Source organism: Anoplopoma fimbria, chromosome 15 (assembly GCF_027596085.1).
Source record: "Anoplopoma fimbria isolate UVic2021 breed Golden Eagle Sablefish chromosome 15, Afim_UVic_2022, whole genome shotgun sequence".
Lineage (NCBI taxonomy): Eukaryota > Metazoa > Chordata > Actinopteri > Perciformes > Anoplopomatidae > Anoplopoma > Anoplopoma fimbria.
Genome location: NC_072463.1, coordinates 4,772,887 through 4,800,455, shown reverse-complemented (window position 1 = coordinate 4,800,455; position 27,569 = coordinate 4,772,887). Strand labels below are relative to the sequence as shown.

At 38.7% G+C, this 27,569-nt stretch overlaps 1 protein-coding gene and 1 long non-coding RNA gene across 3 annotated transcripts; one reads left to right on the top strand and one right to left on the bottom strand.

Moving 5' to 3' along the window:
- The first annotated feature begins 1,011 nt into the window (after positions 1-1,011).
- Positions 1,012-25,167, top strand: LOC129103584 (uncharacterized). The gene is made up of 4 exons (XR_008531746.1): positions 1,012-1,190; positions 1,386-1,470; positions 9,002-9,137; positions 25,090-25,167. It is a non-coding gene; the product is annotated as an uncharacterized LOC129103584 (long non-coding RNA).
- si:dkey-177p2.6 (uncharacterized protein LOC568712 homolog) lies at positions 22,674-27,344 on the bottom strand. 2 transcript variants are annotated; one of them, XM_054614114.1, is made up of 2 exons: positions 27,256-27,344; positions 22,674-25,843 (listed from the first exon to the last, which is right to left on the bottom strand). In XM_054614114.1, the coding sequence occupies exons 1-2, from the start codon at positions 27,273-27,275 to the stop codon at positions 25,054-25,056; spliced, it is 810 nt and encodes a 269-aa protein (XP_054470089.1). In that variant the 5' UTR covers positions 27,276-27,344; the 3' UTR covers positions 22,674-25,053. The 2 variants fall into 2 exon arrangements, with proteins under 2 accessions (XP_054470089.1, XP_054470090.1); XM_054614115.1 differs by having other exon boundaries at positions 27,251-27,330.
- Positions 27,345-27,569: the final 225 nt, after the last annotated feature.

The window sequence follows — 27,569 nt, the reverse complement described above, 5'->3', positions numbered from 1 at the left end:
GATTATGATAATTTAATAACTCCTTAAAGGAATACGTTACCCTTAAAATGATCAATTTCTCACCATGTTTCAAATGGTATCTTTTAAATAGTTTTAAATTCAAATGGTAATATTTATGGTGAAGTATTCCTTCAATTTGAGGGAACAAATTATTAAAGTGATGGAACAATTTATCACAAATTTCCCCCCTGTTGCTGAGCATAACCGAAAGCAAGTGTTTGTGTTTCCTAGGAGGATGCTGCTACTTCAAAGTTGTAAAGAAAGAAAAACAGCCAGAACATTTTCCTCCCATCACAGGTTTTAATTTTAAAGGTGCTGACAGAAAAACACAGCAGCACACCAAACTTAATTACACATCTCTGTTAACACCACCATGTGTGTACATTGTGATTCAGACCTCACAGTAATCAGGATGTGTGATTTAACTTATTTCCAGTGGGTGAGGCCTAGATGAAAATAACTAATAGAACATCTAATCTAACACAGTTAAGGATGTTTAAGAATACAATACTTTTATTTAATTCCCATTACTGTGACTTAATAGCAGAATTGGTCATCAGACACTGATGCAGTCCAATAAAACTCTTCTGCAATTTCAATAGTTATGTTTTACTTATTAAAGACACTCCTTAAACTTTGATTTTAGGATACGAATCGCTCCATGTGAGCAGAAATGAGCCAAATGCACATGTTTGCTACTCTTGGTCACAAGCTTATTTTTCCTAACTTCATTTGCCACGGCCTAAACGAAATAGACTGTTGAATCCCAAATAGACAGTTAAAAGACCCAGTGCGTTTACTAACTATTTAAGGGACCAGTTTATAGGCTGTAATAACCTGAATTCTCAAATGTGTGATGACCCCTCCTTTCCAGTAGGGGTCTGTGTCCTCTCTGCTGGTTCTTTGTCTTTCAGGTTGTTGATTGCTGCTGATGAGCCACACCTGAGCATCGTAGTCCAGTCATAAAGACTCAGCACCTGAACAGGGAGGGCGGCTCTCTCCTCCTGGGGCTGTTCTTTGGCTGACCCAGCTGCTGTTTTGTTGGCTTTGTTTAGTTATTGTGATTTGTTAATAGTATTTGTTAAATAAATGTACCTATTTATTAGATATACACCCGTCTTGTCTCCTTCATGTTGCAGCCTGAGAGCCGGGTTGTAACAAATGTCATGCTAAAAGTTTCCCCAGTTGAGGTGAGAAATTAAATCAAACCAAGTTATCTCTGCTGGATTTTGATATCTTAACTGCATATTTAGGTTATTAAATTGCATGTAAACAGGTTTCTATATTTATTTTCTTGACCTTGTTTGTTGTGTCTGTTGTGTAACATAGTTGTGTGTTGGTGCCGTGTACCTCTTTGTCACTGTCGGTGTATTTTTCGGTTTCAGGATACTCCTCCACGGGGGACGATCCTTGAGGCCGCGGTCGCTCTGTGAACTGAGCTTGCTCGTCACATGTCTGCGTGGACATAAGGTCAGTCAGCACAAAACAAAAACAGTCACATGGTCAATTCCACAAAAACAGTTGTATTGTTTCAAACAGAAATCATGACATTTGAGTCACTTTTAGTTAGACATTTATTTTAATATTTCTTAACTAGGTCTGGGCGATATGGCCAAAATCTTCTACCCCGATATAGGTCATTTTATATCTCCATAATGATAAATATTAAGATGTAGCATGTTTTCTAGTTTAAATAGTTAATATTAGATAACCACATGGTAAAGCCTGTGCGGATTAGATACTTGACAAATGAAAAGTACTCAATATTTTCTCATTTTATTAAAATCTTTACGTGCAAACTGAAAATAACAGTTTCAAGTGAAATTATAAAGCAAAACATAAATACATATTTCTACATATACACAGTTTGTTTATCGCTTTGAGCTGAGTGGTTATGTAAAGTGTGATGTATAAACAATACCACAATCTTCAAATGTTTTTCCCTCAAACTATTACACTTTTAATTTTCTGTGAAATTTAAGCTAGTTTGTTATTATCAATTTAGGCAACAGATTGTGTATTACGATATTGCAACATATGATTTTATTACAATAAAACTCTGTTGAAATACTATAAATTATCAAATTGAGTGATATCAAGTCTGAACAACATCTCCTCTTCTTAAGTAGCTGTGCATGCAGCTTGAACCACAAAGAAAACTGTATCAAAGACTAGTGTGATAACACCTCGTTATGCCAAAGACAGCATTGTCTGGGTGTTTGGCTGTATGTCATTTAAGAATTGTCGCATTAGTAGTGTGATGGCTGGTCTGTCAGTCCAACACCAATGCAAAAATATTTCCAAAATAATTGTATTTATTCTCATATAATATATACATACTAAAGTACATTAACATAACTGTGGTCTTCAGTCCTCCATACATCATTATTATTAATTGCAGATGGTTTAATTCCATAAGAGACAGGTTTAACATGCTGTTCTGAATTTTTTCACACCATTCTTTCCTCAGCAAATATATATCAGAATATGGAAGATGACTTTTATTCATATCATATGAGTAATATAAGCGTATCAACTTAATAGTTTTGAACCAGGGCCTTTGGATCAAGTAGCTCAAGAAAAGTAAGGTGTGCCACGTTTGGAAGGCTAATGTGTCATAGATATATTTAATCAACATTTAGGTAAATAGTAGCGTCGGATCAGACATTCCTTGTGTAAATAGGTTTATAACTGCATGCTTTATTTTAGTTTTAACATTCTGTTTATCTGTTGATTGAAGGCGACACAGAATCCTTTAGTGACTGATGAAGAAATCAAACAGAAAGACATCATTTAAAAGTCACTCACTGAATCGTCCTCTGTTCCCGGCTCTGGTGCTCTCAGCCTTCGACCGGCTGTTTGCAAGAAAACACAGAAAATAGACAAAACGTAAACACCAAAAAATATATGCTGATATGACAACTGCTTGTTTTAGTAGCATTTAAGTAAATAGTAGAACTTTATTCAACAATATACAAGTGTTTTATTACTTGATTTTATCATAGTATGAAAACAAAGTAAGAGATTTGTTGCATGAATGAACGAATGAAAGACAAAAACTCTGAACTCAAACTTCTTTTATCTGCATTTCTATTTTTCAAGCAGTAAGCCGAGACTTTCACCTGCTCTGACTCCTGCAGTTGTTTTGAGGCTCAGAGAGACACTGGAGCCGATGATGAGACTATTTAGAGTTCTTCCTGGCAATAATTCCCCAGAGGAACCCGCTGCCTCCTTTCCCTCTGTTAAGTGATCCACTGTATTGATCCAAAAAAGATAAGACTCCCAGCTCAGCCCCTCAAGGCTGCTGGAAAGGGAAAGTCTGACTCGGTTAGTCAGATTAATATTCCTAACCCGCTTTGATACTTAACCGTTATTTGATTTCAATCCATTTTGAATTACCCAATCAGGCCATTTTAATGTGATAATCATTATATCAGGAGGATGAGGTCCATCTGTTAGTATATCAAATGTTTGGAATAAAGAAATCCCAAACTAATAAATGAAATCAGGAGTGGATTCTGGAGAAACCGTGTTGCTCTGTCCTCCACATTTTCTGTGTGGTTTGAGCTCCTCATTGGCTAATAAATTCATATCATCAAGAGGCCGTTTATCAGCAGATTGTTATGTTGTCAGTAGGAATTAGTATTGAATAAATGTGGTTGGGCTCCCAGATCTCTGCAGTGCAGATTCCACACGGAGAATCAAATCATTTCTATTGCAGATGCATTTGTTTGGTCTGCAGTCATCACAAGTCTTACTTAAGCACTAAACTTCTCAACTCAAATCAATAATTAAAGGAAAATGCCACCCAAATCGCATCAACATCATATTAACTTAAGCTGCATTGCCGTATGAAGGTTTCAATTATTTCACATAAAGTAGCACTAAAGTTAATTAGTGAACAATTTGAACAAAAACATTAAAAACAAACTCAAAATACTTGTTTAGAATATTCAAAATCTTTGTAGTTTAAGTGTATGAGCCAGTGAGAGAGGGTTACAAGCTTTTCTGGAAGTGATATAATAGAAAACAACATATTTGGATGTAATCAGCCTTTTACTCCCCAAGTAGTTGTGAGAGTTTTTTAAGTTTTAAGTTTCTTAACTTTATGTGTTCTGGCAAGTATTTGATGCAAAAATTATGATTTTTGGTTTAATATGTATCTGAAATCCTCAAAAATGTATTGAATTATACAACAAAAAGTATTCATGATTACTGATATAGACACAGTATTGACAATAAATACTGTAACACCATGGTTTCTCAACTAACCACCACACTGACACTCCACCCATTGCTTTAATGTATGTCATGTGAAGATCTCTGACTGCCTGTGTAAGTGCATTAGAACACATTTAAGACAAGAGACTGATGGCATAAAAAAAAAAGCCTCCTACTGTATCAGGGTGTGTTTAACAATCCGAGAAAGTTCAAGGAGTTATCAAATGACATTATAGTTCTGATACTGAAAATAAACCTGAAACACAACCTGCACTGTCATCGTAGACATACATCGCTCTGACACCAGGATCAGAAAATAACCTCACAGAACATTGATCTGACAGAAACATAGATTCACATTGTGAACCCAGAAAGCACCACGGTCTAGACGTGTTGTGAAATATAACAATCAAGTCTCTACAGCTGCACCATCCTTCTCCTCATCAACCTTCTCTTTCACACCACGTATGACTGACAAAAACAACATTCTTGGAACTTCAATTTTAACGTGGAATCAAAGAACTCACCTTCCTGCTCCTGCTGTTATTTTAACTCCTGGAACTAAAACCAATGTGTCAACAACACAGAATCCAAACTGCCTTTAAACATTCCTGGAGTGAGTGTGACTGCCAAAGTGGCTAACAAGATTTGTTCAGTCTCAGATGGACAAAGGAGGCGGGACACTTTTAGGTTGCAGTCAAACCTTGCCTTAACTTGGGTCACTCCCAAACTGAAGTAACTCAATCAAGTCCTCATGTTGACTTAAGTTCACATACTTACCACCACATGTTCCTTAAAATAACCTTAAATGTACATTAATCTGTCATCAATTAATAAGATGTTCCTCCCACTTCAAGGGGAAGAACATCTTTAACAATCCTCAATTTTCAACAGTTTACTTTATAATTTAAAAATATATAAAACTACTGTACTTAAAACCTCATATTTTCTAAAGGCTTTTGCCATCGCAGCAAAAAAACTACCTGTGATGAATTTAACTCTCGAAAAGACATTTAATACTTTCAATTAACTAGAGTTGAAGGTAATGCTGCCAAACGGAATTTCGTTGTATCACTACAATGACAATAAAAACCTCTTTATCTTATCTTATCTTATCTTATCTTTATGAATCAAGGGACCTTTAATATGATCTGTTGAAACTTAATGAGCATTTTCACTAAAGCAAACCACTAACAATCACATGCATAAAACACATTGAAATCCTTGTATCGTTGTCAATGTGATTATGTTAGCTAGCAGATGTTAGCATTTAGCTTAGAGCTCTGTGCAGCGTCAATGAAGCACGTCTTTGTTTCATGATAAGCGAAACCTGTATTTTACTCAAATGTATTGACATTATCACCCAGATATGATGTCAAGGCTGTATGTAACATCCACATTAAATACAGTGTATATTTAAGTAATATTATCATATTATATAGGCCTATTTATGTTGATATTAATATTCACAAAAAAACCTTGCATTAAAAAAAACTTGACCCCAAGTAACCAAAAAGCCAATTGGCACTAGATCATTATCATCACATGTCTTCACATGTGTTTAGCCATATATGGTAGGTACATTTGCAGTGGAATTTTTACTGGACTAACTACGGACATGGCAGATTTACACAGGATTAAAATCAAAGACGACCTCCGCAGTTATTTAAAAAATGACTAAGGGTCCCGAGGTAACTGGAGTCCAGCGTGAAAAGAGCTTTAGTCTTGTTAGTGTTTCATCTCAAGCTCTCAGCTGCAGTAGTCGTGAATCATGGTGTGAATGTGTGCAGGGAGCTTTGTGGAGGGTTCAGGCCCTGCTCGGCATGACTGGATGATGTATGTTATTCACCACTTAATTCAGGCGGATGTCCAGTGTTCCTAACCCAACTACTGGCACCGCACATGTAGAAACTCCTTTCTCAAATATTTGTCATGTGGGTGCTGCAGAACGCCTGATAACAACTCTCACTGCTCACTAAAAATTGTAGAAAATAAAATCACATAGTAGACTTATTTACTTGTTTGACTTATCATGGATTAGATGTAGTAAATGTATTAATTGTAAAGCAGCCGCGGGATGTTATAATTTGACTTTTATGGTGATATTCTGCAGATATATAAACTAAAGCAGCAGGTGCTGAAGTCTTTTGTGGTGCAGATCCTGCATGATTCATATTTGGGTGCAACTGCAGCTCTGGATTTGGGTGTGGCTCGTCCCTCATTGCTGATGTGACGAAGGAGGAGGCTTTTAAAATACCCCGACTGCAAACAATACCGATGTGGACACTTAAACTCCTTCGTCCGGAAAATAAGCTGAGACAGTGAACCTCTCATATAGCTGCTTGTGCTGGCATTGATACAAATCACAAGATCTCACAAACACAAAATCTGCAATCCAGTTTGTAGATTCACTCTTGACTATGAAAGCAGATCTGTATTCTGCTAGTTGCTTGTCCTCAGCTCATCTCTTACGTAACCACCTTCTGCTCCACTTTGCGTTTCCTGTTGAAAAACACCTGGAAGGCTCCCCGGAGCTCCCCTCTTCACTAAACTAATACAAAGATATACAGCTCATTATTTGTGCTCCCGGATTTCTGATTCTTGCAGACAGACACAAGCTCCTTTCACTGGAGGACTGTTTGTTTGCATCCAAATTATAATAAGATTTGAGTGAAGGGAAGGAAAACAGAATTAGATTTTGCATGGATTACATGAACATGAGACTGCAGAAGCGCATGCTTTCAATGTCCTAAACTGCTGCACACTTACAGGGAGTTTCATCACAGCTCTGGAATTCTTATCTCAATCTAACTGCATTGCCACGACATTCAATCACAGCAAAAAAAACAGACACACACAATGTTATTTCAGGTCACCAGCCTACACCTGGGTTGAACTGTGTCTGCAAACTCCTCTGTGCTTTTGTTTTGCTTCACATGCCTGGAGCACAAAGTTACTCAGATTTAATCAAGATCATTTCCTTGAGTTAGTTGATTAAGGGGTCTGATATATATCAGGTTGATTTTGGATGCAAGTTATTTAACCGATTACTGCCAAAGTTGTTCACTGACAACAACCACAGTCATGGAAATAGAGTCTTGATAACATGCATTTCTTTCATTTTGTCACTTGTGTTTTTTAAGATTGAAGCCAAGTAACTCAAAGTTCCTCTAGCCTGCGTTTAGTCAGGGTTTGAATGTCTTATAATGGTCTAAAAGATGTTCCTTGTTCTCCCTGACAAGAATGAAAATAAGGATGGAAATTGATTAGACACACACATCTTACTAAAACCCCAACATGTCGCACTATTCTCAAAATTGTGAAAAGCAAACAAAACAAACAAACATATAAAGCGATGTCCACCTGATGCTCCAAGCAGGTTGAAACAAATTCTCAGATTGTCTCTTTTGACTGAAGCTGATCTGCACTGATTGACATATAAACTATTCAAGTGGTGTGATATTGATTCAGGAGCAGGATTTGTCCCACTGAGGCTGATGAATCGTAATGGATCAGGATCGTCTGATTTCAGGCTCCACTGCTGAGCAGACCGGCCTCTGTCTGGCTCACTTCCTAGCAGTAAACTAAGCGCTCTCTCTCTCTCTCTCTCTCTCTCTCTCTCTCTCTATCTCTCTATCTGACCTTGAGTGCCGCCTGAAGCCACTCACAGCAACACAAACCTCTCCACATCTTCAGGCAGATTTAATTATGAGTAGCGGCAGTGGTAAATGAAGAGAATTGTTGGAATTAGAACATAGAAACACAGCCAGTATTAGCAAACATCAACATTAGCTTTTTCCTCAACATCAGCAAACGCAATAATACAAGAATAATATGTCATATACTACTATGATGTCCACTTTAAACACAATATACCTGAACTAAGCAGTTCAATCAGACACAAAATGGTTTCCAGGAAGAATGATCGTGATTCTCTCCTGACTTTTCTGACCATAAATCATCCACATGTCATGGTGGTGATGCAGCGGTTTCCTTGGCTCATTTTACTGTTTGATTTATTAATCCTCTGTAAGAACTCCTACTCTTTAGAAGCTCTTTAAAACATCAGTGATTTTTACCGACAATGTCTATAAAGTGTAATCGACAAACGACCACTAAAAGCAAACGGCTGAAAAAATCATACACAAATTTGTAAATGATATCTACAGGAACTATTTCCAGGAAAATGCTCTGAAACCAGTGACGTGTTCATCATGATCAACAGGAACACTTCTAATTCTTCTCAGCATATTTTTCAAGATCACAAGCATTACGAATATTACTTGAATGTAATCAGTTTCACACAAACTGCGTAGCTATGCTCTACGCCCTGACTCGTGATCATATATGATTTGTTTACATGGACTGTAGAGGTGTTAAATCATGGAGGCAGATCATCAAACGTCCATTTGATGTAACCATAAAGATAGAATACATTTTCCCCAACTTACTCCGCGTTTAAAATACAGAATAAGATGTATCAAGAGAAAGACTTTGAGCAGTGTACGCAATGAGATGTGCATTGCGTACGTTTTAGAGCTTTCTGCGTCGTAAACTTTTTCGAAATGTTAATATTTTATTAAAAGTGAAGCAAGGTTACAGCTAGCAGCTCTTCCCTCTTTCACATAAAGAATGCAGCTTTAAAGCTTAGAAGGGGGAAGAGTTATGTCCCCACATTTCAGTCGCCTTTTTCATGTTTCCCCCCAGGAAGTTATTTCTCTATCACTATTTCTGCTTCACTGAACTGCCACAGTAACGTTGTCTCCTGTTTGCCTTTCAGCCCTCTGCTTCAAACGCACACAGTGGGGAGGGGGAGACGGGAGATGTGCAGAGCCGCCCGACATCCTCGATGATGACATCTTCAAACACACACACACTCCCCTGCGCTCTGCAGACACACCCAGCGCTCGCTGCAGGTCAGCAACACAACTCAGCATCAGCACCAGCACTCGCTCACTCTCTCTCCTCGTCTCAAAAACACACACACACACACGTTATCTCTCCCGCTGCACTACTAAACTCTGCTGCTGCCTGAATCAGTGAATGTCTCTGAGAGGAGGGTGGGGGGGAAACAGCACAGACAAAGTCATAGAGAGAGGGAAAAGAGAGAGAGATATGAGAGAGATGCCCACCCGTCCCTGAGGAGGCGGCCTGCCAGTTGGGGAAGGCCAGGTGGAAGCAGTCGCACATGATGGCAGAGGTGGTGGAGGCGACGGCTGCAGAGACAGTCCTGGGCCGGGCAGGCTGGGGGGAAGGAGGGAGGGAGGGAGGAGGAAGAGGGTGGTGGTGTTGGAGGGTTAGGCAGGTGCTGCTGTTGCTGCTGCTGCTGCTGCTGCTGCTGCTGCTTCCCCTACCCCCCGACTCGTCCAGAATCAGCCTGTGTGTGCAGGTTGCTAGTCGCAGTGAAGGGATGAGTTGCAGGAATAAACCAGAGAGAAGAGAGAGTGAGGCTGCTGCCTTCTGTCCACCGAGTGAAGGAAAAACTCCCTCGCTTGCCCCGTAAACATGGACCTCCAGTGCAGCACACTAACTTAATTATGGGAGGAGACACATCCCTCAGTTCTCCTTTTACTCCTCCCCCCCCCCCTCCTCTTCTCCCTCTTCTTCCTCTGGTCTCTGCTCATTGATCGACCCTAATCGGACAAGGACAATCACAATGTCAGCTTCTGGCTCCAGAAGTGACAGGACGGGGTGGGGGTTGAAACAGTGTATTGTTGACATGGAGCCATAACTCAATTTGTCGCTGTGTACACTTAGTTTAAAATCACCCATTGTGGAGGCAAGATGATGGAGATCTCATGAGGGAAAGCCTGAGAGGAAACTAGATCAAACTAAAACTGTGAGGCTGAAAAAGTTTGGTGTTTAGGTGAAAACAAGCAATTCATCCTGGTCTCTTGAAAGACTGAATCCAGTCAAAAAGATAAGCATGACGCTCCGTAACATACAGTTTGCACCGTGTCCACGTGAAAAATACCAGTCGAAACTATAAATAGAGCCGAGTTAGTCGTTGAAAAAGGGTTCTTCATGAATTATAGATGCTAATGTAGGAATGAGGGGCAGAGAATCTGCTGAAGTTTTGAGTTTAAAAAACAACTTTGGTATCCTGTGATTAGATATTGGTATTCCCTTCTGCAATTTTCAACTTTGATTCATGCAGTGCAGAAATGACGAGTAGATCGATTTATTTGTCGATCAACATAAAAATAATGGACAACAGCTTCTATAACCATTTGCTTGTCATTGATTGATATATATTCTCTGGCTTCATCCTCCAAAATGTGATGATCTGCTCGCTGCTTTACCAACATTTTTAGACATTTTATAGACCAAAGGATTTCATGAATTAATTAATAAAATAATGAACAGATTTATCAGTAATTAAGTTATTAGTTGGTTATTTAGGAAACTTCTTTTCCTAACATTTCTGCATTTTCCTCAGATTTTTTTTATTTATCTTTTAGGTTATTTTTCAGGAAAAAGTGACAAAGTTACTAAAAATAGTTTGGTTTCAAGTCGTTTGAAGAAATCACCTTGGGCTCTAAGACGTTTTTAAAATATATATATATATATATATATATATATATATATATATATATATCAACAATAAGAAGTGAGAAATACAGTACATCACCAGTAGTAGTTTTTTTCAGTAGTACTTTAAGTGGTATTATAACTTTAGAGGCCTGCTCGTCCTGAAATCCTGAATCAACGGACTCATTAGGTCTTTCCCTGAAACAGACGTGACTTCAAGCGATTCCGCCGATACATCAGTAACCTCATGATGGAGGTGAAGGAGAACACACAGGTTAAGAGCTTTTTCAAAATGATCAATTAAGAAATGGCTGCCTACCAAAAACACAGGCTGTAACTCCCTGAGGAGGAGGTTACTAATGTTGACCGTATATTTACCCAGCTGCTGGTTTCTACAGGATGACATCTCTTTCAAAACACACATCCTGTCTGTCAGCATCAGGTCGCAATAGAAAATCTTCAGGGAGTTTTTTTTACCTGGCCTTCTGGCCGATATCCCACAAATCTGGTACAGATCGCCGCTGCACTCAGAACGTCTGCTGTTGTGTTTGATCATCAGTGCTAAGTGATGTTTGGACCTGAGGGCGAAGCTGGCGGTGCATTAGTTGGGACGAGCACTCTGATCAATACGGCAGAAATGCAAGGCAGCATTATGGTGTGACAGGCAGCGCAGGTATCAGGTGGCTTGTAGTGTGTGTTTGTGTTTCTTCCTCTAACATGCTTTACATTGCATGTGATAAATGACTGAGGAGGGATGACAACAAGAGTGCAGCTTTATTTCCAAATCGTACGTCTAGTGTTTAGGTCTCCAGATGTCTATCAAACAGTATCATCAATTATCTGCTGCTCACTTGTCATGCAGTTACTTTCCAGTGATGCAGCAGTTCAATCTGATTAAACGAAATGAGCAATTATTCAAATGGGAGGAAATAATTGGTAGTTTTATCCCATTATGCATTGAACCACACACCAGTTAAACTGATTTAATTATCACATTTCTCTCCCGGCTCTCCATTTTTTGGGATTTAATAAATGTTATTTTTCTGAATCTGCATTCAAGTCAGGGCAAATCCAGACGGATGAGATAATCTCTTTGCTTCCTCTCTTTTTCTATTCTTCTTCTTGGCTATGAGCTCACAACATGACACAGCATTTAGTTTTGGCACCAGTTCAAAAAACATTTCCAAACCCTAAATCAATATCTGGCTCGAGGAAAAACGAGGAAAATATTCACAACAAGCTAAAAAGCTGTATTTTCTTTTACTAGACTGATGCTCCGCCATATTCAGGCTTTTTTTTATGTTCATATTTGTATTAAATTACATTTTCAAAGCATTTATCAGAAATATGTAACATGAGAATGCTAGAAGACAAAAGGACACGAGTCAGAACAACGTGGACATCAATACTAGAGTCAAAGAAAGGCAGATTGTTCTGTGGTTTGTTGTTTATCATCTCAGGTAACATGACTGAGTGACCTTCAAAAATGTCACAAATTTCCTATTTATTATATTAAGAATCGTTGAGAATATGGCAAAAGAAAGCAGTCATTTTAAGTATTATGCTCAGATTGAACCAGCCTTCTTTGCACTTAAGCCAGATAAAATCTAATTCACATAATCGAAAGCCAAACGACTCAATCGAATATCTATAAAGCTGATGGTTAATAATATTAATTTAGTATAACGACAGATAAATTACAGTAAAGGGGAAAACCTTGCACTGAAATATGTTGCAGACTGTCACACTTTCTCCTTTTCAACATTCTTCCGGAGTGTTTTTTAAAAAGTCTGACATTATCTGCACCCTTTACCTGTCCTCACCCCACAGACAGAATATTTACTACACGTCTATTTCATGATCAAATCAAACCTTTATTGTCCCATAAAGGTGAATGTCATTGCAGTGGCATGTTAAAGACACTATCATTGTTTCTATAAATAGCTGGAGCGGCACTGGGAACTGCTCCTCTGTGCTGCGTTGAAATGTTTCTGTGACATTCAACTTGGTCACGTTGATCTGAGGCGTCCTTTTACCTTTACTTTAAGTCAGTGTGGGTGTTTACATCCTCGTCCATTGAACCGTAAAGGGTTTTTTAGCCCTTTGAGAGGGTTGAAAGGGCAACCATTCCCACAATGGTCTCCCAGTATGGACGTGAACACCCTCACACACCCTTAAAGCTGAAGGTCAGCACTTAGAAACATATCTGTGGTACATAACAACCTATTAGAAATAACATTTATTGCCTCTCTGATAGAAGTTATTGATTTTAGAAGTTAAAGAGGACAACACACGCAGCTTATCGTCTGTAGTTTGCCTCAACTTTTTATCCGTTATTACTGGCTTTACCGATGCCACCACTGTCCATTCTGATGATGATGTTTAACTTTTTCGCCTTCAAATTAGAGGCCTGTATCCTGTGTGCCAAGTTTTCCATTTTAAGATTTATCAGAAGTCTGGAAAGCGTCTCTCATTCAGACCAGTAAGAAACATATTGATCATCAGCTGCTGTCTTCTGCCTCTGCCAAAAAAAAACCCCTCCCAAACCTCATTCACAAACGTCCAAATAAGGCGTTGCACACACAAAATGAAACAAGATTTTGCAATTGCATGGTCTATTTGTAAAACATATTGCTAAATGAAGAAGAAACATCTAATTTTAGAACCCAACTGGATGATAAACTTGGCAGCATGAATCATGGAGCTACAACAGGTTCATAAAAGCTGAAGTCATTGATTTTGGCCATTTAAGTACGGTGGAACAAACCTGAAACACAACACTCACATAATGTATGATCACATTTGTAATTAATATGGCAATTAATTATTCTCTGAGCAGAAAAGTGTCTTATGTTTTTGTTTGTTGTTGATGTGCACCTACATCAAGTGTTCTGCAGCATCATAAACAAGAAAACAGTTTCCTATGTTGGTTTTGAAGCGGTGCCGTTGGATTTCTTGCTGTTAAGCTGCTGTGGAAATGTTCCGCTAAGGTGTGAGAAGTCTGAGTGCACTTCAGTTCCCATAAAAATGCAACCTGATGAGCAATCAGTTCCACAAAACACACTGTGAAAGGCCAGAGAGGAGCCGGCATCACATGTCAATGAAGCCTTATGATAAACATACACAGAACATGCATGCAGGCACATACCACATATTTCATATTGTATGTTCTTGGGTACTTCTTTACTCTCTGTAGGAATGTCAATGGATGAGACTGTAAATGATCAATATGTTCTGCTGGATTTTTATTCAGACTCTGGGACATTCAAGCACTTCATGTTCAGTAGCAGAGGACACAGATATACACCTGTTCACTAAAGTTGACTTCAGGGCAATCTGCATACGGTCAAACTTCAAATAAAAGCAGAGCTCCACATTTATGGGGTTTTGACCTGGCAGCAACCTTGCATTCTCTCTACTGTCCATCAGGGGGCGACTCCTCCGGTTGTATAGAAGTCTATGAGAAAATGACTCTACTTCTCTCTTGATTTATTCCCTCAGTAAACATTGTAAACATGAGTTTATGGTCTCAATCTCTAGTTTCAAGTCTTCTTCAATACAGCATGATGTTCATTTAGTAAATGATGCTCCATTTAGAGTCAAATGGACCATAAAGCAGGGTATGCTTTAGGGCGGGGCTACACAGTGATTGACAGACGTATACGGTGTCTCTACGTCACTCGGTATTCCAAGATGGCGAAGGCGAAATCACTAAACTCAAGGCTTCAAAAAAGCAGTCCAGAAACCAGTCTGTGACTACATCCTCTTCTTAGTTATAGTCCATGATTTCTTTACAAATACATGGAGGTCTCAATTAGACGCCAGGTAACTTATGTCAATATGCTACACGTCAATAGGTCAATTAGATTCTACACAAATCAATCGTACAGTTCATTTTACAGAAACCATGACGACCATTTACTGTACTATAAGTATAATTCATTCAGTTTTCCTGCATGTTAAATAAGTCTGTACTCAATTACACTCTCTCTTACTCTCTTTTGGAACCAGCTTCAAGTGGTTGTTAGAGAAATGGAAGTTTTTGGTAATAACTTGATAATAACATAAGAGCAAAGTTTTTGTTTTCATTCACAGCTTAACATTCAACTTGGTGATACGTAATGATACAGTTTTTTAAGATTTATTCAGGGCACATTTTGCTTTTATTAGATAGTTGTCAGTGGAGATGTGACATTGAGAGGAGAGAGAGAGGGTCTTCAATCACACTTTGTACATGTTCAGCATCTTAAACTCCAAGGCCACCAGGACACTCCATGATACCACGGTTCATAGTGTAGGAAAATAGAACCATCCAATCAATACCACTCTCATAAACAATTATATTGGAATTGTAAAGTGCACTTTATTGTGAATTCTGCATTGTGAGCATTAAACACACTTAAAATGTCGGCATCATTTAGTATGAGGCGGTTTCTTTTTGCAGCTGGGTTTATTTTGAGAATAAAAAACATCACTACAAGCGGTACTATGGTACTATAACGGTAGTTATACCCTGATATAATACATTTGAGATATGTTCTGAGCTTTTGTGTGAGTTCACCGAAGAAAATTCCTGTCTGCTGTGTTGAAACGGCGGCAGTAATTAGTTGTGTAAGAGGGGATACAGTAAATATCTCTGCTGGTTATTTTGATGAACATCATGCTTTCCACTCAGCAGCAGTGTATGAAATTAATTATATCTTCATGCCGTACAGTGTGATTTGATTCTCAACAGTGATTAGAGATGTGTTGGAAATTCTGCAGTGACATTCTTTGACTTTACATGATTTGAAATGCATTTTTTTACAGACGGCTGGACTCATTACTCAATCTGTGTATCATGTGGCGTCTTCATGTTGTTGCATAACAGAGAGCAAATAGTAGAATATGATCAGAATGCAGACGATGTGAAATCAATCATGATACAATTATGTTGAACGTGGAAATTATGACTACTTAAATCTCTAGTTTACTTCCATATTTGACAGTTTTTGCCCTCATTTTTTAGGAGAAAAACAGGTAAAAAAATCTTGTCGGTTTGTTGGCTCTTTCAGAGTGTTTAAGTGTTGCGTGAGCTGGTGTCATTGTGCAACAGGGCGTTCCTGGAAGAGAAAAACCTCAAAGGGTTGGATAAATCAAATACCTTTAAATGTGTTTATAGTTGCGGTCGGCTCACCGTCGGCTCACCGTCCTCTCTGCTGCTCATTATGTAGATTACAACAGCGTGTTTGGCATTTAGAGGATAAGAGCTGATGCTTGTGTTGCACAGACTGACACACTTCATCCGTTTCAAAACCTGATAATGAGCGATGAGTGGAATATTTAACGGCGCCTCAACATGTTCTTATTCCAGACAGAATGATTTTGCTGAACTTCCTCTGACCATGAACTCTACTAACAGAGTTTTGAGAGGAATGTGAGAGCACATTCAACTGTCAAGATTCAATCACCTTGACCATTTGTCATTGCTAATTATCATATTACAACTGATTTAACACATTTTTTTGCCAATTTTGTGCATTAAGTTTTTTAAATTTTTAAATCTGGAGTCTAGAATAACTAAGTGATTGGTTGACCTCCTGATTTGTACATTGACCTCTTGTACAAATTTAGTTTGGTCTATATTACGACATTTATTGACATTTATAACAACAACTGGAGTCATTTCGAAGGCAAAGTATGTGATTCACTAGGAAGACAGCCGAACCCACTAATCAGCTGACTGACATCGACAGAATTGAACTCTCTCGTACTTATTAGAAAAGCAAAATCTTATTCTACTCGTCGTCGCTTGCAAATACCTCTGGCAATGCATTGTAGTTTGAGAAAATGATCAAATTGTTCTCCTCCCACGCTCCCCCCTTAAAATCAGTTTTGAAAATCAAATCATACCAAACAAATTAGATTTGTGTGAATCATTTAATCATCATTTAATTTCTTCTAGAAATATTTTCAACACAGTTACTACTTCTTCACCAAATATTATATATATATATAAGGCATTACATTGTCTTTTTCGTCAGTAAGCTGAGGTGAGACTGATTGAGATGCTTCCGTCCTTCACCTCAGTGACTTAAATAACCACCTACCAATCTCAAAATGATTCAGCTTAGCAAAAACCTGATCTAAAATTATAAAAGCCTCGATACATACTTCACAGAAAACTTGACATTGCTAGTATTTTCATTATTTTAATTTATGTTCTTTTCCCTTGTGTTGAATGCCGTAGAGTTGAAGGCTGCTTCTCGTCTCTGCTTGTCACAGTATTGTGAGTATTGAAAAACTATGTAAAGAAACTATTTCTAAATGACAAAATGCTCTTTTTCTGAGTTCTTTAAAAAAAATGAAAAAAGTGTGTTCAAATACTATTCTGCAAACAAATGGAACAAGCTCCAAACAAACATAAAAGCCACATTCTTTTATTTCACTTGAGCATTTAAAAGGTTGTACTTAAGTATTTTGCACCACACCTGTAGATGCTTTTTCTTAATTGCTATACAGTCTGTGATTTATCTGCATAAGTACTGTCTCACAGAGCTGCTAGCATTCTGAATGTATGAAAAAACAGCTAATTTGCTCTGTAAGATTGAAACATTTTTGAAAGAATGACATCCAGTCAAAGATCTAATTATTTTAATCCAAATATTGTGAAGTGATTAAGGACAATTAAAAGGTTCACGCTTGATTGAGAGGTCTAACTAATAGCTGTAATCAATGTAATCAATGCCCGTCATGTGACCACCTCATGATGGGCCTCCGTACATGTTGGTGTGCTCACATCTGCCTCATGCATGGGTCTCATCTGCATGCGACCAGCAGCTAATGACTGTGACTAATGGCTCCTACCGTGACTTTAATTACCCACATTTATAATTAGTTTGGAGAAAATTAGATCAAACTGTGGAGGCAGTGCAGCCGTATGCTACAATGACACTCTTGTTCGTGGACTTCAGTTGGCTTCTGGCCAAGACTTACCATCAACATCTTTATCATAATCATCATATGCAGCAGCAGCAGCAGCAGCAATGTTATCATTTGAAAGTCTATTTTTGTTGAAATTATCCTCCTTGGAAACAATTTAGATAATTAATGAATTGTTTAAGTCATTAATTAAAGGTGCTAAATTCGAAATTTAGAGCATTTATTTAGCAAAAAACATTAATTTGCTATGTTAAGATGAAGTGGAGAAATGTCTACTCAGTCAGTCTGTACTATTCAATGGCAGAAAAGTTATTAATTACTTTTACTTAAGTAGAAGTAACAATACCTCATGCTAAAAATACTTCATTGCAAGTCAAAGTCTTGCATTAAAACATTTAATTCAATAAAAGCACACAAATATTTGCAGCAATACGTATTTAAAGTACCAAAAGTAAAAGTATTCATATACAGACATGCTGCATTTCACTTAGCAGCAGGTAAAAGTAAAACACATTTTTGTGATACTGTTATGATTGAATAATCTATATAAAGCATGTTATTTAAAAAAAAAAAATAATTATATGGTAAGAAAATAAAAACCCTAATCTGCAAAGTAACAAATAACTTTAGCTGTCAAATCAATGTAGTGGAGTAAAAAGTACAATAATTCACCCTGAAGTGTATTTAGAAATAAAGGCACACAAGTAAAGTAAAAGTGCCACAAAATGACTCTTTAAAGAACTTGAGTAAATGTACTTTACACTGCTGGTACTAATACATTTGGTCTGAAGCAGATAAAGCAAGTTGATTTTCTGTACGATTTTAAATACAATTAATTTCATCAAGTTCTTAAGTTAATGTCTCTAGTGCAAGAATAGTATTTTATTTATTTTTAATTAGTAAATCTGTGATTAATTCCACTATTCCACATATTTGATCTGTTGCATTTACACCGTTTTTTTTTAAGTTTGTTTTTTTGTCCGTTGCTGTTTGGAAATGACCTGGTCTCTAACTTCCCCTTACCACCCCTCTCAATTATGTCTCCACATGGTGCGGGGTCAGAGACGAATCACCACGGCCTGAGCTCTGTCTCGTCCTACAGTTAAGAAAAACAACATACCAGCAGATAATTCGCTTCCCCTCTAAAACAAAAAATGAATGGAGGGGGGGGCTATAAGTCTGAAGCTGCCGGTTCAAATCCATTTCTACGTGTAGAAATAAGTTCAGGTCAGATCTCGGGACCTGTCTGGAGGACCCTCGTAAATCACTTACATGTAATCAGACCTAAAGGAATTCGTTCCTCGAGGTCATGGCGCTGGTCAAACACATTCCAACATCTGTGTTCATCAGGACAGAAGCCAGAGTTGAGACAGAAGATTTCATTCATGCTTTTGTATTCCCGTGTCACACACAGATACATGTTGTTGTTGTTTCTCTCTCAGGCCGATCCCCTGATTAGGGTTCATGTTTCTGCTGAATTCCAGTGAACCGTTGCCTTTAAAACCAAAACATTTCTGTGTGTATTTATGTATCAGGCTGTAAACCATGTTACAACTAACTAAAGTAAGTTAAATTTATATCTATTCCTCTAAAAAATAAAGTTACAAGATACTTAACACGTCTACAAAAAACACAACAAGAATTTTAGGGAGCAGAAAATACATTTTCATAATCGATTACTTGTTGAAGTCCCCTTTTCAGCAAAGAAAAAACAAATGATCCCAAGTTCCAGTTTCTTAATTTTGAAGATTTGTTCTTTGTCTTTGACTTACTTTATATGTGCTTTATATACTACATCAATAATTTGGAACCGTTGATTCCTCAAAACAAGCTATTTGGAGACATCAACTTGGCCTTTTTTCACTATTTTCTGACATTTTATAGACCAAACAATTGGTTGATTTATCAAGGAAAATAATCTGCAGATTTATCGATAATCAAATTAATTGTTAGTTGCAAATTAAAAATAGAAAAATCTAAAAATAAAACAGACCATTAGACTAATGGGGGAGGGGTTTTATAAGTAGCCTATGTAAGTGGATGTAAACACTGTTACAGATGTTTTAAGCTGACATGTGTGCTATATTTTAAAGATTATTTTAAGTATTTACTTTTTTAACCAGGGTTAAAGCCAGAAAAGAAAACCTGAAGCAGCATTTTTAGACCAGCAAGGGGCACTAAAACTAAAAAAAAAAGGGTAACTTCTACATCTTTCAACCTCGTTATCTGAAGGACAAATTGCAATTTTTTTGGGGAAAAAACACATTATTCTAGTATAAAATACAGTAAAATAAATGTGCAAAGTAACCAGCCTGTTTATTCAATCAGAAGTGGGGAATAACTGATACTGGTCAAAATATACCAAAAGCTAACGCAGACTACTTTACATGTTGATGTAGTAGATACCGTAACTGTAAAAGTATTACTACTTTACCTCCTTTTTTACCAACACAATTAGTATATTAGTTATACACAACAGAAATCATGTATTATTTTTTTGTTTATTATCTTCGGACGGATTAGGACATGGCTTGTTTAGATTTCATTAATTTTTCTATCTTAAAACAATAACATATGAACACTGGAACAGGTTTTGCTTGTTGAAATCATTCCTGTAGTTCATACTGGCTGTTAAGTGATCCCTTCCTGGTGCACTTTCAGTATGAGGTGATGGGGGATAAATTGTTGGTTGTGTCCGTTTATCTGAAGGTAATGAGGTTTCAGCCATCTAAGTTAGTAAAATCAAGTAAATATCTTCCAAAATAACTGTCTTTTTATTACAAAATCCCATTTTTTTTTGTTGCAGCTCAGCACAGAAACACAGAGAGGGAATTTCAAACTCTCATAGTCTCATATAAGCTTGTTAAGAACAAAACTTTAATGTAACATCCAGCGTGAACAGGAGGAATGACTACAAGCTAAACCTTTTGAGTTTTGATTTTTCACTCCCTGTAAGCAGACGTGACCATGCCCAACATCAGATCTGATTTTTGCTCAAATGCAGCCCCACCTCACACATCATTTACACTGATAAAACATGTTATTTTTAACATTAAAAACACATTTCTTCTACATGAAAAACTCGCCACATGCTTCTGGATTCATGCGTCCATCATCAGCCCAGTCGCTTCATCCCATTGGTCATTGTTTTGCAGCAGCAGCAGAGGTTGTTTTGTTCTGTGAGTGTGTGCTGAGTCAGCCAAAGCTCTGCTTCACTCCACCGCAGTAGACGGATGTCTGCCTGCAGAGAAACATTAAACCCAGACTCTGCAGCACTCTGCTGGGCCGCAGGCAGACTTTTATACATTTATACAGCTTTATACCACCCAGCTTCAGTTACGCTGCGCCTGAAGATAGATACATCAGATGGATACATAAAGACACAGTTCACTAGTTAGTCTGATAAGCTGCCTCCACATGTGTTAAACGGCAGCGTTATCAGAGGTTGTGTGCAGTAGCTCACGTGTTGCTCCTCCTCATGTGTGACCTCTCCCTGAATTCCTGTCCGCTCAGCAACAACATCTACCGTAACTCTGCTTCTGTCTCATTCTCAGGAGTGAAAACAGACTCTGTAGTGCAGGGAAATATGACACTGCGGTAAAAGAAGTAAATGCTGCAAAAGACAGTTTGATCTGTTTGCTGGTTGAGCTGCTTTATCATTCAGATAGATGCCTGTAAATGGAACATTATATCTGCTTTATTTCTTTTTCCTGTGCAGCAATGTTTAACTGTAGAATCCCAATAATGAACAGATGCATACTAAGAGAAATTTAGGCTCCATGGAGCAACGTTTAAATAGATTTAATCCCAGGCAGTTGGAAGCTTTTTGTTGCTGCTGTTTAAGTAGAACAGACAGAGGTAGGAGGTAAATAAGGACACTTGTCTTTTAAGTCAAGTCAAATTTAATTAATTTGATTATTCCCATTTTATGAGACGTATTCTCTCCAATTTGTCTCTTTTTACTGCACTGAACTGATCAGACAGCCCAAGTAAATGCTTACTCTCAAGATTAAAATGTTTATTTTATATATTTTATTCATGGTTTTATTTGATAGTGACGGATACAGCCTGCATAAGACAAACTGAAAACAGCTACCCCATGCAAGTATCACACTGTTTATAGCAGACACTAGTTTATAACATCCGTCTCTACAAGGGCTTCTATGAAACTAAACATAATGGAGGTTGTTTGAGGTTAAACTGCCGAACAGAACATGATGCACCTCCTAAACACTGCTTACATGTTAACACCTCAATAATGTAATGATGACTATATTTAATACTATATTTAAAGGATAGAATATGTGTACTAGTATATTGCCCTGTAGTATTGCAGATGTGTCTGCAGCAGAGAGGAGAGGGTTAAACATCACCCAAATACTTTCCATATTTTAAAACGCTGGCTTTGTGCAATAATCATGTTTGTGATGAAGCTGCAAAAACACACAGCTTCCACTACCACCACTCTATACATATATTAAAATTGCACCGTCATGCTTACCTTCGGCTCACAGCTGTACTTCAGTCAAACAGCCACAAGGGGGCAGTCTTGGCTTCCTTTAGACTCCTTTGGAAAAACACATAAAGGGAGATTTTGCCCTGAGCTGAGCTTCACAGGGTGTGCACTGCCTGTAATGAGCTCTAAAACTGTATTTGAAGAGATTTTTTACACATTTGGGTTAACTAGTCAAACTAAAGAAGGCACAATTTGGGTGAAATTTTAGAGAATGGTTTCCCTGGGAGGCTTCAATCAGGGCAAAATAAACCCCCATGTGTCCATAAAGCACATGCAGCCAGTGGTGTATTGACTAATACCTCATTGTGTATGCATGGGTTGTGTGCAGGAAGGCACCTTTTATAAGAGGTTGGCAGAAATGATGGTGTAATAATCAGTTTGTTGTAATCTAGACGTGAAGTTTGTGTCTTTAACCTTTAAAAAAACAACACAAACCGGTTTGTTATATAATGAGGTGTAAAGAATAAAGACTCACACAAGGCAGTTACGGTATTTGTACTGTATTATTGAATAAAATCTATAAAATCTTCCACACAAAAAAATACAATACATTATTAATCATCATCTAGCGTCCTTCAGTTACATTTATATCATAATCAGCATCAACATACAGCTTCACAGACCCTTCTGACACTCTCATAGAGTCATAAATAACACTGCAGCTTTCTGTTTTCAGTCCTGCCTGATAGATTATGCAAATAAAAACAACAACAGAAGTGTTTTTATTTCAGAAGGCTGAAATCCAACACTGTATTTCTGCACAGAGCCGTCAGGAGCAAAAACAAGTTGTTGTTGTTGGAGAAGCAGTTTGCTCCTCGCACATCTCTCCTGATTGGTCGGTGGTCTGAGTCCGGGGCAAAAAACAAGCTCTAAGCCCCTCCTTCCTGAACAAGTGACGCAAGCTGCTTCCTCCCACCCCTCCTCTTCCTCCTCCATGTCCTCCTCCTCTTATTTTTCCCTCCTGGCCCTCGCTGCCACCTCCTCCCTCAGCTAGTTTTACTGTCATCCTGTCAGGAGACGTTAAGCTCATATGGCAGTAGTGCTCAACGAGCAAAGAAAAGAAAAAAGAAAGAACCAAGAAGAGGGAAGAAACAATGGCGGGTTCAGGGTTTTTCGGTGCTTTAAATAACACCTCCTACAACCTCACAGTTCTTTTATCGGTGAAGCTTGAGCTCAGACAACCACATAAAACCTCAACACCAGTGAAGCATCAGGTCCAGTAGTAAGGCACATTGTCCACATGAGATAGAGGCGAAGACGGATCGCTTTGGTCTGACAGTAAAAGCATCGGATTCCATTGGTTTGCAGTTAAAACGTTTGAAAAAGATGGTTTCTATCTGCGACTAACGGGAGTGTCCAGGTTAACCGACGACAAACGGACATCAGGAGGTAGAACGGGAGTAAACCACAGATGATGAAGGTCGAAACATCTGCTTCATCGCAGCCCCATCACTCACTGATGATTGGAGTTTCAGATAGAAAACACATAAAAACTGTTTTTAAAAAACATTGCAGTAGAAATCCATACCATCATGGCCATAAAAATACACAAGCTTCTGTTGTCATTTACAATTCTGAGACATTGGCAAAGTCCTGATTGTCGACTCGAGGCGATCAGCTCCTCCGTCAGAACCGGACTGAGATTACATTACTATTTTAAATACATGTTTTTCATACATTGATCATACCTTAAATACAAGCTGCCGAGAAGGTTAAACATCTGGATGAATATATATCTCATACAGGCTCTGATAGTTTGTCCCAAAGCAGAAGAAATGGCAGCCCAAGGTCATAAAGAATCTGAATTATAACTTACACTCACACCCAAACAATAAACTCTATCCGCTGCAGTTTGTGGTCGACTTTTCATTCATAAATAAGAATAATATTAGACAAACATTTTACCCTCTTTCATAATCAAGGTGTCATCCATTTTTTCCCTCCGTTTCTTGTGATACAAAACAAACGTGGAATTCATCTCCAGGGATCAGAGAGTTACTTCTTTGGCTGAACTCTTTTTCACAGAGCCAAATAAATACATAAACACAGCGGCAGAGACCTTCTGCTGAAGCACACACACTCTTAAGTTATTGAAGGGATTTCAATTAATAATCAACCAAAGTCTGATCTGACAGCGTGAGTGACACAAACAACAGCAGCTCAGGTTGCTCAGGGATTCACTCAGAGAGATGCAGCTGCTTCAACTAAAACTTCATAAAACAGAAGTGGCGTAAACACTGAGATTTGTAATTCAAGGGTCGATCTGTATAAAAAAAATTAAGGAAGATCCACCTTTTGGTCTACCTACATACCTATATGTGCCTCATCTGCTTTTCACAACAGATTATTGACTCACTTCTTTAAAAAACAAGCTGTCCCAAAGCTGAAGAGCTATCTGATTTGTTTCCTGCAACTGTAGCTGCAGAAATTGGTCTCTTTCTGTTAAAAAATGCATTTTTTTTGCACAATAATCCTCGATAGCTGAAGTTTTTCCACCATTTAATTCTACTGAGACTTCTAGAAAAATATCTGTATCTGCCTCCACCTGAGTTATAACAACCAAAAACTGTATAAAAGCACTAAAATAGTGGACGTTTCCTTAATGTTTCCTAATCTCATGAGACATTTAAAACCAGATTCTTCATCTAAAGCAATAAATATTATGTGTATTGGATGGTTTCTTATAAATTATGTGCACAAGAATTAGCTAAAATTAGTTGAAGCTTGTATTGAATTTTAAACCGAGATATCAGAAGGAGCCTTAAAGATCAAAGGTCACGTCGTCCTCCTCTGTCAGCCTCCTCCGCTGTGATCAGACTCTGTGATTGTGTGCAGTAAAAAGTTCAGGAGTTCGTCCTTCAGGATCAGGACTTCACCAGAATCTCCATGATGTGGTCCAGCTCATTCAGGTCCATCAGACACGACTGGAGGCTCCCGGCTCCTCCGTGGCCGCCGGCTGAGCGCATCTTCACGTCCTCGTCCGCCCAAAGCGACACGCTGACGGGCCACAGGGAGCTCGCCGCCCAGGCAGAGGGCAGATCTGAAGTCTCGTACATCGACGTGTCGATGTCGTCGAAGATGCCGTCCAGGGCGAGGTCGCCCAGGTAGCCCATGGCGTTTACTGCATCGCTAAAACTATTGATCGCCGAAGCAGGAAGCGATTTCTGCTGGTCGGACGAGATGTTTGCCTCCTGAGAGGGCAGTTCTGGGGACAGCGGCGGAGACAGAGATAAGTCGTCTGCATCACCCTCTACACACCCGGGACACGTAACCTGCAAGTCGTCCCTGAGGAGGCAGGAGTCACGGTGGACGCCGTTGAGGAGCGCCTCCTGCGTGCAGCCTCCCGCCCCGTCGCTCTGCATGTCCTCCTGGATCTGCCGCAGCGTGTTGATGAGCAGCACGGAGCGACGCAGGCTGAGCTCCATGCCGGCCTGGTAGCCCCGGAGCTTCTCCATGCAGAGGCCGAGCACCAGCTGGCGTTGCTGAAGGTGGCTCATGTCGGATTTGGACGGAGCCGCGAGGAACCCGCCCTCGTCTCCCCCGCCGTCCTCCCCATTCTTCTCCTTCTCTGCAGCAGCAGCAGCATGGAGGGTCTCGGCCTCCAGCTCCTCCAGGCAGCTCCACTTCCGCTTTACACCACGACCCAACATCGACCTACATAGACGGATATACGGATTAACAAACACACTTCATGTTCGTGGACACATTCATCCAAATATGCATTTAAAAGACGGACGTATTCATGTTTCTGTAGTAGAGCAGTTAATATTAAAATCTTTACATTTTTCGCATTTCCAAGCCAAAACACCAAAGATATTCAGTGGTTTCATGGTGAATTGACATTTTGTCGAATTGGGGAAAAAAAGAGCGTTATGTACACTTTAATACAGAATTAGACTGATATTTTACTGCCTTTATTTAAATAACAAAGCAGTCAAACGGACGAGAAACACTAAGCAGCAACTAATTATTATGTAAATATAGATAATTTTCTTAATAAATTCTTATTTAAATATTTTGTTTATGCATTTGCGTGTGTCTGTGCATCTGAAAATATGTTTCAAGTGACTGTGTGTATGTGTGCAGGTATTTATAATCCTGTGTGTGGATGAAGTGTATGTATGTGTGCTATATAGTATTTCTGAAATGGTTTTCATTGGAATATTTATCTTGTGAGACTAGTTTTAATCTAAAAAAAAGATATAAACACCTAGAAGACGAAAAGAAAACCAAAGAATTTGACCATTTTTGCTTTAAATTTCTCTTTAAACGATTCATTGATTACGATAAACTTTCCATAGATCTATTAATCGACTCAGACAAAAGCACCTGTAATTCATAAACTTAACTGACAGCAATTTATAAACCAACTTTGAGGACAGCAGCTTAAACCAGGTGATTATTCTAGGCTGCATTGCCATGTAATAAACGTTGCATCCAGTTTATGTAACAGCAGAAACCTAACAAACATGGCTAGTTTCCTCCTTCACTTTGCATTGATCAGCTCCTGCATAAACATCAGAAAAACAGACAAATGCTGCTCAAACTGCACATTTTACAATGTGGATGAGTTTAGTTTTTTCCATTTATGACATTTGAAAAGTATAGTATCTGCTATGACTCACTGTGAGACACTCCTGTAGGCTGAGAGACTTTACTCATTCCCAAATAACAAATTGATCCACATGAAGCCTAATTTGATGAGTTTAAACCCCATTTGAAGAGATTTAAAAACAGCTCTGTGTTACTTAACAGAGAAATAAACAACTAAATAAAGTTAATTAGATGATTAAATAACGTATGCATACAATATCTACATTTAAAAGTAGTAAAAAGATGATAATGTAACTTATTTTACCCAAAGACCTGCAGAAAACACCCCAAGACCCCTTCAGGGACTGAACACCTCACGACCCCTTCAGGGACCTGAATGGAGGAAACTCTAACACCTCACGACCCCTTCAGGGACCTGAATGGAGTACGACCTTTTAAACCAAATTTAAAGAGAAAACATGAGGATTTTTTTTAAGTTATAATAAATAAAAAGCTTTAAAAAACTACCTTACGTGCCCTTGGGCGGTGTCATGAGGTGTTTGAATCCGTCGTGTGGTCGGTCCGGTGCGTTTTCGTCGCCGCGTTCCTCCGCTATCGAGCCCAGGAAAGATGAGGAATGCTCGGGCTCCTCGTCCGCACGGCGGCGGGGGGCGGGGCACCCTGTGGAGCTCCCCAGCGCGTCCTCTGATTGGTCCGTTCGGCCGCTGGTCGAGGCTCCGCCCCCTTACCTCTCACGGGGCAGCGAATGTGCGGTCGTTTAGTTCCGACCGCTGCGTTCAAGTGCGGCTCGGAAAAAAAACGGAAATAACTCCAGGGGCACACGTGA

What these genes read in the sequence shown, in the direction of transcription:
- si:dkey-177p2.6 (XM_054614114.1), bottom strand. Translation starts at nt 27,275, where the DNA reads ATGACACCGCCCAAGGGCAC. An exon ending in ATGACACCGCCCAAGGGCAC is followed by an intron (nt 25,844 to 27,255) that starts GTAAGGTAGTTT and finishes CCGTCTATGTAG; the next exon opens with GTCGATGTTGGGTCGTGGTG.